Below are 13,945 nucleotides of genomic sequence, written 5' to 3' on the forward strand. Positions count from 1 at the left end.
TATTCAATAATAATATTGAATTATTATACAAATTAAATTTAACACTAAGAGTTTCACAGAAGGATCGCCAAACATGAAAAAAATTGTATAAAAAACCGCCTACACAAGCATAAACATTAATTTGTGGGAGTGGTCTTCTTAATAGTTATTAATTGTGTATTGACGTTTAGATCCTTCATTACTACATACAGTTTTATCAAATTAGGACTTCTATTTAGGCTTTTAACTACGATATTTTGTCAACACTGATTTTATTCGCTGATGTAAAGACTACTTTTAATTTTAAAGCAGAATTAAAGAGATGGCAACTCTCGTAGGAAAGTTCTGTACGATGAGGATAACTGAAGAATTTTTGAGACCTCATTCATTTTAATTTTCAACGCTGACTTCGCTATAGGTCGTTCTTCCCGGGCATTCATTAGTAAGTTCTCGTTGGTTCAAGCCAAGAATGCCCACAAAAAGTGCACCCGTCGGTTCCCATCGCAAAGAATTTGGGTACCGATCTATTGTTCAAATCAAATAACCTGCCGTGCACTTACTTGAATACTGATTGTAACTATACGGCTTACGCATACATTTTGTCAGTGACAGAATTTAGAAATGAAGCAGCTGTTTAATCATATTTTTTCAAGATAATATTGATAATATTTACTTAGATGTTTGGTGCGAACGAATGAATATGTCGTATGAAAACCAAAACTCATAAGTAGTAGATAATTACTACCACCGTACTTGACGATGTGTAATGTACCTAAATACGTTCTATGATGATAGTATTTTACAAACTTACTACTTGTATTTTTTTCTAGAAAATATGAGGAGTGTGTAGTACCTATGTCAATTTTGCATGTCAAAACAACTGTGACACGTGCGTACGTAACAAACGCACGGAAAGTAGGTAAGTAACAAATATGTATAGTTAAAAACGATTACCACCTAGTAAACAACTGTCGGCATTTAACAATGACAAGTCTGTGTTGTATTATTTTCTATGCATAATAGATTTTCTTCACTTAAGAAGTTCCTCGCCTCTTTGTCTAGTGAGTTCCAAAGCTGGACTATGACAGAAAGTATATGTCGCAGGCATTTTCTACTAATAAAAAAATCCTCTTAGAACTCCGTAGAACATATCTTTACACAGGGCAGGCTTAAAGTACGCGATAGCTTGTTAGAGAGCGAGCATTCCAGTTTTTCACAAAGCGTATTGAGTGGAAGGTGCGAAGTGCTTCCCAGAAGGGTCCTCGGGAACAATGAGGGAAGGTATCATAGAAAGTGCTTCATTTCTTAAAGGAAGCCAATAGACGTGGCACTGTCGTGAGTCAACGTGATTTTGAAACAAAGGTGAATTCTTGAACTGAAGTTGAAAGGGGCGTTTATACATACATACATAATTGTGATAATAAATGATTAAGTAACAAAAAGGATAAAAAACAATAACATTTCGGTTACGCCGATTAACGATACTATGACTATATACATCCGTACTCGTGACGTAAACTACTATTTAGTATTGATTTCAATTGAGAATTCTTACAAAATATAGGAATTATTCAGCACACTGGCTAAACCATTACTTAAATATACGACCCTAATATGAAATTTAATCCAGAGATTAGATCTAAAAGGGGTCGAATAATTCGCAAGTAGAATGAGATTAAAAGTACCTATTTGACCTCTAAAATAACGTAGAGTACGCGGTTCCATTCCTCTTGTGACCGAGTTCAAAGTCATAACATTACAACCATAATAAAAAGGACGAAATACGAGTAGATAACTTTATTATGCCCAAATTTGTTATAAACTCCATGCAGACAAGTCACGGGTATTTACTATAGTGATTCATAGAATTGATACGTATTAAGACGTGCCTAGGCGTCAACGGCTCCATAAATAGCGGTCTATCAAGCGACCCGTAGTTACCCGTATTATGCATACATTATGATCATTTGATACACAAAACGACACAATGAAAACTAAGTTATTGACGATTGTTGATCCTAATTCATATATTTAAGTAACGTATAAAATCGCTGCACTTATTAATGTAGATAAAGATAAAAGACGACTTCGATGGTTAAATTTTTTGTTATTTTATTTCTCGTACTTTGTCCATTGACTACTCTTGTCCATTGGCCTTTTAACCAGTTTATTATCAGTTTCAAGTACTCGAGATCCTCAATCCATTTTTACCGACACGATACCATGTATTTTATTTTAAAAGCCCTTTATGGAGTCATGTAAGTAGTCAAGGTGTTATTTCTGCCCATCAAGAATTCCAAGAAGGCCATGCCGAGCGAAGACTAGATTCTCCAGAACGACAAAGTGTTCCGTCCGTGACCCAAGTTTGGTATGAAACGCTGATTAGAAGCAGCAAGGCTTTATATATTCTCGGTAAAAAGCAACTCCGACAGGTTCATGCAAGGTTACTTTTCGGACTGTCGAGGCAAGGGTTGGCCATTGGGCAGGCGCCATGAGGCGATGAGACTCCTACTTCACCCTGCATCACCTCGTCCACTTCTGGAACTCGTGCAGCAGGTGCTTCTTCTAGTTGATATGTAGCTCCCTGTGCAGATCCATCTTTTCTGCAAGCAGAGCTGCAGGCTGCCTAACAATTCAGGTAGGGTCTGTGCTGGAGGTGCGGTACGATAAGCCAACTCATACATTCTAGGGATGGAGCATCAGGTACTTACATCTTCTGATTGAACAACAGCTCCCGATGGAGGTCCATCCTCTGCGGGCTGTCGAGGCAGGGGTTGGGCAGGCGGCGCGGGGCGATGAGCGCGCCCGCAGCCCCCTCCCCCTCCTGCACCATCTCGTCCGCTCCCAGGGCTCCGACGGGGACCAGCCCCACGCTGCCGGACGCGATCAACGCGCTCCGAGATACGACTGCAACAAGTACAATGTGATGATTAGATAATGGCCTCAAATTAGATTTTATATGTTGGAATTTTGTATTGTCCTCCTTTAACGTCCGGCATACAGAATTTTGGCATTTAGACCTACATGAACACATTATATGTATATAGTTCATGTTTGAAATCGGTTAACATCACACTGTCGGTGATTTGTTCGGTTCGTAATAGTAAATTACTTATCTGCCTATAAAAATAGTATAATTCAAAGTTAACGCATGTTTTTTTTTACATATATTAATTGATGATTTCGATATAAACCGATATAAACAGTTGTATGCATGACTTCCAAGAGTTCCAAGTATGCGCCCCGACCTCATACATATGTAGGTTTAAAAATGTATTCGCCTGCCATAAATCGGAGAAAGAATGCATAAAGTCTTCGACCTTACAATACAAGTATATTACAAATATATAAGATCCTTTTAAAGGTAAGACCGGTTTACAAAGACGTTTGCTAATAATGAGTAACAAAATGACATCATCTTATGTTACCTACATATTTTGCGCATATGCTCTACTCTAAAAGGATCTTTGCGAACATATCTCTTGGCGCTCGGCCAAAATACAAGCAGAAATCCATTAGGTTGCTTCAGGCAAATGCATGGCAAGCATTTCTATAGTTCATCTTCCTTGCGTAACATCAGAAGTAGTTTTGAACTGTTATTGACAGGTTGAAAATAGGTTCCTCGGGATTGTGACCTCGTTTGTTTCGACTATGATTGCGGTTCCTGTGAACTCGGGCTAATAAGCTTGCCATGGCCCTACTTCCGCGCCTCGCTTCGAAATCTGAGCATTATTACACAGCGAGTCGTCACAATTGCAATTGCAACCCCTGTAGTGCAATGATTGTGTTTCACCACTCTTTCCCGCTCGTTATCGCGGGCAGCCACGGCCTCATTTCTGGCACTTTAGATAAACGGAAACGGCTGAGTTATGAACTTTTAAAATTCATTTTGTTCACGAGCTCGTGCCGGGCGGGCACCAAGTTTAAAAAGTTAAAGCTTGTTGTGGCCTCGGAACTCTAGCAAGAGACGATAATTTATAACTTATTAAAACAAGTCTTATTACAAGTCTATTCAGATTATCTACTTACTACGAAAATGTAACAAATGGGTACCTAATAAATGAAAAACTATAAAAAAAAGAAATAACATTTTTTTTACGATTTGATGAAACATTTACACTTCGTTTAAGCATTATGATTTTTCTTATATTCGGCAATACTTTATCGAATTTGATGCATGAATGTTTGAATTCGTCATTAATAATCTGCGAAGCAATGGCCTTAATCTAGCAAAGCAGGTCAAATTGTAAGCTCACATCTTACCTATGTGTGACATAAAGGTGACATAAGACAAATTTACATAATGTGCCGGCGTCAACTGCCTCCGTGTCGCATTTTGTTATCAAATAACATATCTACTGCCATGTTAACCGTTTAAATAAGACGGCCTTTTAGCTGTAAGTCATTTTGTATTTTAATTCGCAACTATACAGGTACCAACCACTACCTCATGATATTTTAGGTTTGTACAAATAGTCAACTGCAGAGATAGTTGATCACCCCTGCAAAGAAACTTCTATGTAGGGGAGGTCAACCATCTGAACCATCCATGCAGCTGACTTTAGACTGATGCGAGTGGTGCCTGAAACGAAACTACATAATAACTTGTTGCTGTATGGCAGTGTCGTGATACTTACTCCTAGAATTGTGATAATTTGAAATATTGCGATAAAAATAATTGTATTTTTTACGATAACTGATTTTGGAACTTTTTCAGTGTACTTTTATGCGACTGTTTAGTCACCACCACATATTCCGCAGCGAAATAGATGTTTGTACATTCTACAATTCAAGACGACTTTAGGCACCCTTTATGTACAGATCTATATTTCATAGCTACCTACCGTACCTTTACAGGTATCTTTGTTTCCCCATCTTTTACCTGTGTTTGGTATGTACCAACATGACATGACCTACTTAATTCTGAGGTAGTCGTCGAAACAGTAAACCGTGGCGTTACGTGCATACGTTTCTTTTGTCACAGTTTGCCGCGATGACCTATAGCGTTCTGGACCCATAAAGTGTGTGCGTTATGTCATTCTAAGTACAGAATTTTTGAATACGTGCGACGTGCGTAGCTTCTCTAATAACATGAATTTTATGAGTTGGAGATTTACCTAGTCTAATGGCGACGATGAACTCAGCTCTTTAATTTAATGGTGCTCTTTTAAACAGGCGGAGGGATTTGTGCGTTTACATTAATTCGACGACGTCAAGACGTCACCGGTAAAGATATAAGATAAGGTAACATATATGTACTATACCTAAGGTCATTTGTAAGGCATGTGCACCAACTTTAGAAATACAAAGAAAGTGGGAGTTAATTAGGGGCAGGTACAATTAGCTGCAGAGACAACTGACCACCCCTTCATAGAAATTTGTTAGCGTGGCGAGGTCAACTATCTCTGCAGCTGACTGTACTTTAACCGCTGCGTTCTTTGTCCAGGCAGGTAGAGACTTGCGCTAACATTTAACAGACCTTATCCAAAAGAATATTTTTGACTCAAACAGTGTTAATTTTTCCTTGGAATTACATAACATAAACTTAGAAAATCTCTTAGTTAAAAGTTAATGAAATTCGCTTCAAGTGTTTAACAAGTCATTAGCGCAGTTATTACATGATACGATTATTAGCGACATACTCACGAACCGCTAATGTGGCCATAATCCAGGAAATATTATACCTTTACGTACACTACACATACCGGATGTTGTCAGTATTTACTTGTGAAATTACCCCTTTAATGCGCCGCAAGCAAACTAAATATTTAGAGCTATAAATGTGGCTATAAGGGTATTTTCACTTAATCACCTATAGACGCAGCTCATAATGGGATAGTTTAAGCTAAATGCACGGGTCGATTTACGGGTTCAAACTATCATTAAGGCGCTTTACAATAACGTTTCGTAAAAAACACGTAAAACTTATACTTAAATAATATTTTCAGCTAATACTTAGGTAGATGTTTTAATTTAATTAAAGAGTCAAAATATCAAAATACGATTTTTGGTTTTAAATGAAGTTGAATGGCAGATGCAAATGAAAAGATGATATTATAAGAGATAAAGTGAAAAGATTAGGTCCTAGTCATTGGCGATCTGACCCCCGATAATTTCTTATAACATTCACTATCATAGAGTAAGTATTAACATGACTGGTCGATAATGCTCCTACGTGTTTACACAGTTTCAAGGAGCGCCCTTGAAAGGATAAGGTACGCAGTGGGCCCGTTTATTGAACCAGCAGGCTGTGAAGGTCGCGGGAGTCGCGTCGCCTGTGTACAGGGACAAGTCCTTTTCAAGGTCCTGGCTGAATTGCGGGGGAAAATTCGATCGGGCAATGTATTTCAGGAGCGAGGCTTGATAGTATACTTAGTAGAAGAGAGGTTTCGTAAACGGCTCTTATCGAAATTGATTTAAGATTAAGTGCTCGTAAAGTCATTATAAGATTATCTTTACAGATAAGCGATGCGCCTCTCAACAACATCAGCACATTACGGCATATAGATTTGTAATAAATAACCTTTTCACCGCTAAGAAGTTTCTGAAGGAATATGAGATACCCATAATGTCTCACAATTAGTTGAAGCATATAATCACTAGGCCATTTATAATATTGAAATCATTCATCACCATTCCGATATCGTTAGTAGAAAAGCATTCAGTCGTTATTGCCATGCCAGCACGCATACAATCTACACGCAGCTCATTTGAAAAATCGATGCCAATCGCCTGAATCGCCTGACCCCTGACCTACGGATATATTTAGCTCATCCAGCTATTACCTAGGCAAGGTCGCTTTGGCTCGTTTGCTAAAACAATTGACGTCATACCAGAAGGTTGCCATGTTAAATCTACCGAGTTAATCCGCTAAACGCCGGAAATAGATATTCCAAGTGTTCAAACCTTGGGCTTTTCAATTTGCTTAATTATTAGGTTTTATTTCCCACGTTTCCACCGTGTGTATGAGGCAAAGGGAAAATGTTCAAGTAGAAACAGGAGTGTGGAGCACTCGACTCTCTTTAAGAGATGGGATGCCTTTGAATACTTTGCCTACAAGTTTTCCTCGCAGTTTTCTGTATGGAGGCTCTTATGACGTATTCCCTCTATTCAGAGAGCTGCGGGTTCCGCGCCAGCTCTACATTTCCTCTTTTTATTGCCGTGCCTAATATAAACGCGATGCTATTGTGACAAGCTAGCTTGTTTACTTTAGCAACCTAATAAGCCTGTGTACTCAAAGTAACAGAGAACAATATGGCATCGCACAACAAAAAATGAAACAATAGATTCATTTGCAAAGTCCATTGTTTTATCACTAATGATCTTTCCTGCACAGGCAAATAAAGTGCTTAACGAAGGGGAGATTGATTAAGTTGTTCCTACAAGATTTTATCAGCATGGCCTTCAACATCAGTATTTTCAACAGGTGACCAGGGACCGCATAGGTCCCAAATTTATATTTCTATGGTCCCAATCTTAAGATAAACATAAGCAATTATTGAGTGACCGTTTTAGAAAATACATACATTAATTAGTGCCAAGTGAAAAGTATTGTATGGTATAATTTGTATAGGCATTTACTATACAAATTATACAGTACAATTCTTTTCACTTGGCAATAAACAAATATAATAGTTTTGTCGGCAAAACAACCTACATATGTAGTTGATTTACCGACAAAACTATTCATATTCAAAGCGATTTAAAGCATAGAGTCACCAAATTTCATAACAAAAGCCATCACTCGATGTCCAGCTCTACACACAAAAGAGGGATTATACGTCCATTATCCTGTCTCGACCAGATTTATTACTGGAACCCCCTTTAATTTTAATCATCGACTCAATAAACCTTTTACGTGAAAGCATTTGAAAGCTTTTTAGAAGTTTTTGTTTTTTATCGTTAAAGTAATGTAGTCGTCGTGAAAACAAATATTATTGTCACTAGACGACTTTTTGCTTCTTATATTACTTTCTTTTATGAACGCGCCTTGATAAAAAATATATGACCCCGGAGGCCAATTGTGGCGAACCTACACAATAAAAATGTTTTTTTGTTTATGTTATTGTTAGTTACAAAAACAGGCCTTTGAATGTAGGTTATTACGCTCCCAAAGGACATTCGTGACTATGTGAAAAGAATTGAGCGACATAGCACGCACGATTGTACGGTAGGTCTCACAGTCGGTGATCAATTTAACACCTTGTCGTTTTGTGAATTGGCGTATTTAATCTGCCGTGGCATTTTACGCGTTATTTCGACAAAGTACTACAGTGCACAGCTACTACAGAGGTACTAAAAAGCGGTACAATAGGAAATCTGTGTTAATTGAATTGCTCTATCTGTCTGCGGCATTCGACAATAACGAGTGGGATTTATGTTCGGATTTACGCAAGCCACCATTATTTGGTTTCACAATGTGCCTTACCCGCCTAATTGATGCGTGTTTATAACACGACATGACCGAATCTAACCTCCGACACAACTACATCAGCAGCATCTAGCAAAGAAGAGATTATGGCGTAAAAAAACTTATGAAAATTAAACGAGTTCAAAATAGATTCGGCAAAAAATACACATAGTACTTACTGCTCTGATGATAGTTAACTACTGAGAACAATCTGAATGGTTCACACCCATAGTTGCATCATTTAACAGGCTGCTGTCTAAATTCAGTTTTGGTTTAAACATTTTCTAACCAGGCGTGCCCATTAGACAATAAACCGATGAGTTTATATCTAGACGAAGAAAGTGTTACGAGACAAATGATTGCTTCGGCTTATGATTCCCTAGGCACGTGTGTGCTGGGGTCGGATGTTTATTGCTCGTAACTTATTATGGCTGGGGAACACTTTTGAAATACTCTACATGTATCAGCTACTGCATAACGAGTAGGTAGTAAATATGTTCATGCAATTTATTCACATCGCTTAGTAAGCTTAGGCAAGTATTTGCCTCCGCCAAACTACTCGTAGTACGAAGCTGCCAACGCTCAGAGAGCGACGGAAAAGCGACGTGAACTAAAAAGTAAAAGCCTTCAAATCTAACTAATAGAAAAAGTCGTACAAGAAATATGCTTTTTTGGATGTATGTCAACATAAGCACGCTATCCCAGGTGGATAGCGTGATTATGTATGTCAGCCCATCCAAAAAAGCATATGTATCTTCTCCTGTCACGTGTACATGATTCGCCTGGTTTGTGTGAAGCGAACGGTTGCTGGCGCCCAATAAGCAGAGAGAATAACAGCTCAGAACGGCTTGGCAATAGTGATGACGTGCGCAATCAGCGTTAGAGTCAAGCCGATCCCCCGTGGACGCTCTCGCTCAATCAATAAGCCACTTCCTCATGCGGGTGTACGGATCAGTTAACGTGATGACAGTTATGATTTCAAATACATTCCCGTGGGCTCTTTACTAGGGGTCAAATAATTCGACCAAAGATGCACTGAGAAAGCCTGCACAGCTTAATGGGACCAATGGAACTAATAGAACATCATTGTTTTAAATTAATGAACCAGCCTTTTACTATTTAGGTCATGTTTCTTTGTTTTAATTGTAGAATTAAAAAGACATTAAGCGCATGAATTATGCGGGTTTGCGGTTTAGGTGTGATGTCGTAATAGTAATAGGTTTTAAAGTGGATTACTAACAATTATCGCATTGTAAGTCATGTTATAATCATGTAGTCGTTGTGTCTCATGTGCATGGTGGTTTTATATTTATCTTAGTTGAGACATAAATATTGTATGAGTAGTGAACATGTATTATGCTGAGGCGTACAATAAGTATTTCGCTTAATCGTCATACAACTGACAGATTCTCCAAAAAAATCATATACCTCTTGCGGCGAATCACGATCCCTATGCCATAACATGACATGCCAGTTTATTTATACTCCATGTACCATTACCATATATAAATGTGTCACGTAAAAAGTTGGTACACATTTTATAGGAGCTTAGCGCATTAACATTTAATTTAAGTAATAAAATACGGTAAAAACATATTTATTTAATTAGTTTTAAATTAAACCCAACCAAAGAGACTTCAAGGAACTATCATAGGGATGCCATCGTTCGAAATTTATTTCATGCATGGTATAAAATAATTTATTTTAAATACAGTCAAATACCCTATTAGCGACAAAACAAGAAAATTAGCTAATTACAAAATACAACAGTCGAATTAGTCTAAACACACCGAGTGTCAATAGGTGTATATGATTTACTTCTAAAACGATGAAATGTTGTAATTTTATCTCTTTAATATTTGTAGAGCCACTGCGGCTTTTACCTTCACGCAAGATCTATGAAGTTTGAAAATGTACACTTTGTACCGAGTTTTTTACTGTATTCCATGATTTATACTATAGATACATACTATCAAAATTCCTAGATTGCAAATGTAGATCACAAGCCGCTAGTGTTTCAAAATAACTGGGGTGTGACTGTAAAGGGTTGAGGGCGATAAGGGGACGTCCCCATTTGATCGCTCCGTGCACTATATATTCCCGCACAATTTGAAAAGGCAACAAGAGCCAAAGACATACATAGATCATGTTACTTTTTTATGGAGAGATTTAACGTGACAGACAAACTGTACTCTTTAAAATTTTGATTAAAGTACTGATGAACATGAGCTGGCCAATATACAAAAAAAAATTAGTCCAGAGCGAGTTCGGATTACGCTATTGTGGTTCCGTATAATTCTATGGTCGCTTTAGATGAGATGAGATTAGGTACCAGTACAACAGTATTTTATATGACCATTTTAAACCGTATCACTTCACTACATAGTATAGAACAAAGTCGCTTCCCTGTCTGTCTGTCTTTCTTATCTTTAAAAATACGCAACGGATTTTGATGCGGTTTTTTTTAATAGTGATTCAAGAGGAAGGTTTATGTATAATTTGTTAACCCGTGCGAAGCCGGGGCGGGTCATTAGTAATGTAATAAAAGTAAGTAATTAAGTTACGTTTTTGTTTAAAATATGAGTGAAAATCCTGTAAAATATTTTCAGACAGTTTATTTACCTATATAAATTGGAGTTCGTATGCACAAACATTTTATAAAGAAAAGGCTACCGGCATTCTCAGCTGACCGTAGTTCGTAAACATTCCGGCGAGGACATTTAGCTAGGGAATTTAGCTAACCACAGGGAGCGATTTGGGGGGAAAACTGGGGCAAGAAGTAAGTTAGTAATAATAGTTTGTATTTACACGTAATTTCTTAAACGATGCTGCCTACAAATGATAATCTGTAGAGTATGATTTTATGCTCTAATAAAAAGGCGTTTTCTAATAGTACGAGAAGAATTGACCCCTAAAAAACTATAATGACCCCTCTCGCTGGACACGTAATTTGCATAACACTGTCAGGATTAATTTGAAATAGGAGACTATTAGGCGCACGCTATTCAGGCGCTCTCAGATAGTCGCGATCGTAATAATTCAATCTTTATCAGTTTAATGAATTCAAAAATTCAAATAAACGATAAGGCTAAAATGTAATAGGTAGAGTGACGAGAAAATATTTTATCTAATTCCACATTTTTGTCTAAGCATGGATTAATGTTGCTAATATTATTGCGATAATTAATTATCTCTAAAAACGAATCCTTTTATATTAGACATTAGGAATTCTAATAGCGTTTACTACTAAATAGTGCGTCGGTAGTTTTACTTGTCAATCAGTAAGGATTGACGAGGACTACCAGACGAATGGCTTCGACCCCAATATTATGTTCATATATGGTGGCACGGCATGCCCACTGCCGTCCTAGACAAAAACGGCGCCTGTCGTCCATGTCGGTCAAGACACGGCCATAGAAAGATTACAGTTTTCCACCTTGTGTCATGGGAATAACGTGAAAATGTGCACACATATTTTTGACCGTGACTGTGCGTACATGTCCCCTTGTTTGCGGTAGGTAAGTACCTACCCACGTATATGTATGCACTTACGCACGTAGTCACCTAGATGCATAAACAGTGTTTATGAACCGCACCCTAAAATAGGAGCTGACCGCTAAACGCCACGTGGACTTACACCCTACACTTCACACCACTTTATTAGATGTTAACGTATTTCAGAGGTAAATTTAGAGTTTAACGATGTCAATAACTCGACATATGTTTAACTTCATCGCGAGTAAAGTGTCATTCAATAGAACTTGCTAACTATGTAAACAAACCGCCATACTAAAATTGACACTGAATGTCAATTTACTAGTAACTTTTGTTTACATAGTTAGCAAGTTCTATTGACTGACACTTTAGTTTTGTTTACGAATATGAATCATAACTTATGATTCATATTCGTAGACAAAACTACTCGCGATGAAGTTAAACATATAAGTAACTGAAACGAGATTTAATCACGTGCACATTTTTGTGGTCGCAGACAGACTGGCGAGAAATTGTATCATCATCTTCTAGCTACGTGGGTGTTGACCTGCAACTACCCGCACTTGGCTTGACTCTTGATTATTCACTTTTACACAAGGGTTGTCACTTTGCCTAGGCACAACACTCACTACATCCTTTAAGACTAGGTGTTTTATCAATCTTACTTTTGCCAATCACTGAATTTCACTAGAAATAATATAAGTTTCAGTTTGAATTATGTGTGAAAATCGTCTCACTTTAAATCAATATATAAATAATATTTCAGAAGTCATTAACATACTGAATATAATTTCCTTATTGTGCACGCTATATCGTAAAGGCATTTTGTCAACACATCATTAATCATCAGTGACTCGACTTGAAGACGGACACAGAGTTAACTTATTAACTGACTCATCAATACAAATAACTAAATACATCAACAGCTCAATTCTATGAGTAAGTATGTATAAGATCTCTAACACGTTGGACCGTAACCGTAACATGTCTAAAAAGATAGAATACAGTTATCTTATCAAACAAACATTTATTCTCGTATTATCATTCAAGATACCAAAATGAATCCTCATGACCGAACTTTACGAAACATTTACCCCCACAATATCACTAACGCTTAAATACGATAAAGATTAAGAAAGAGCAAGCAATACCAACATCTGGGGCACGGCAATATTACGTTTACGTTAATTTAATGGAGTTGATGCATTTCGCGAGCTATGCTATATAAATTCATTTAATTTATTAGTAACGTGTAGGGGAGTTAGGTTAGCTATGAAGATTTTTAGTTGATCAAATCAAAGTTTAGGGTGAAGTCCAAAAAGTTGGATTAAACACTCTAAAATACCTATACGCTAAATCTTTATGAAAATGTTATATGTAGTTTATTTCTGGCTAATGAAATTTTTTACTTAAAGACACTCAAAACTCTTAAAGTGTAGTTGATTAACAGTCACAATTTCACGCAAGTAATAAATATAGTTATTTGTTCAACCTTTAAAAGCCTGCCTTTTTAATTACAAAAACCCCCAGCAACAGTGACCATTGTCGTGGAGTAGTTACGGCAGGTGTAATTCAGGTATCTTGTCGTTTATAATGCTTGAACTTAGCCCCGTCACCAGTATAAGTCTGACGTCCAGTCACGGAGAGTTGTTATGAATCTCAGGGTCAAGTTACACCAGTGACAGTTGAGACATGTTTTGTGAGTAGATAGGCTGTACAGTACCGGCGCCGTTGTTCCGGGGTGGCTTTCCCATAGCGTGACGCCGGGGGCGCCTTGTCGGATTAAAAAATAACTGTCAGTTATTACGAGGAATAGTTAAATATGTCACTAGAGTTCCCGGGTGAATCATAAGGAGGTTTCACACACCCGTTTCTTCGATGCGAATGAAAATTCACGACTTTCCAATGCTGATACGTTCCTTCCATGAGCCAGCTTCTGATTATATTTTTTATGGAACCCGCCATGTCTTTTTCAATTCATTTCCATGCATGACGTTCTTCACAAATCACACATGTTCTTTAGGATATTATACAAGTAATATCTAAACAGTTAATACACAT

At 37.5% G+C, this 13,945-nt stretch overlaps 1 protein-coding gene across 1 annotated transcript in view; it reads right to left on the reverse strand.

The window, feature by feature from the left end:
- The window catches only part of LOC134650077 (actin-associated protein FAM107A), a 34,823-nt gene that overhangs the window by 10,841 nt on the left and 10,037 nt on the right, over positions 1-13,945 (reverse strand). The window contains exon 2 of the mRNA XM_063504903.1: positions 2,691-2,886. Coding sequence (XP_063360973.1) covers positions 2,691-2,886 — 196 coding nt within the window. The remainder of the gene's footprint in view (positions 1-2,690; positions 2,887-13,945) is intronic.

Source organism: Cydia amplana, chromosome 8, assembly GCF_948474715.1.
Source record: "Cydia amplana chromosome 8, ilCydAmpl1.1, whole genome shotgun sequence".
In the NCBI taxonomy this organism is placed as follows: Eukaryota; Metazoa; Arthropoda; class Insecta; order Lepidoptera; family Tortricidae; genus Cydia; species Cydia amplana.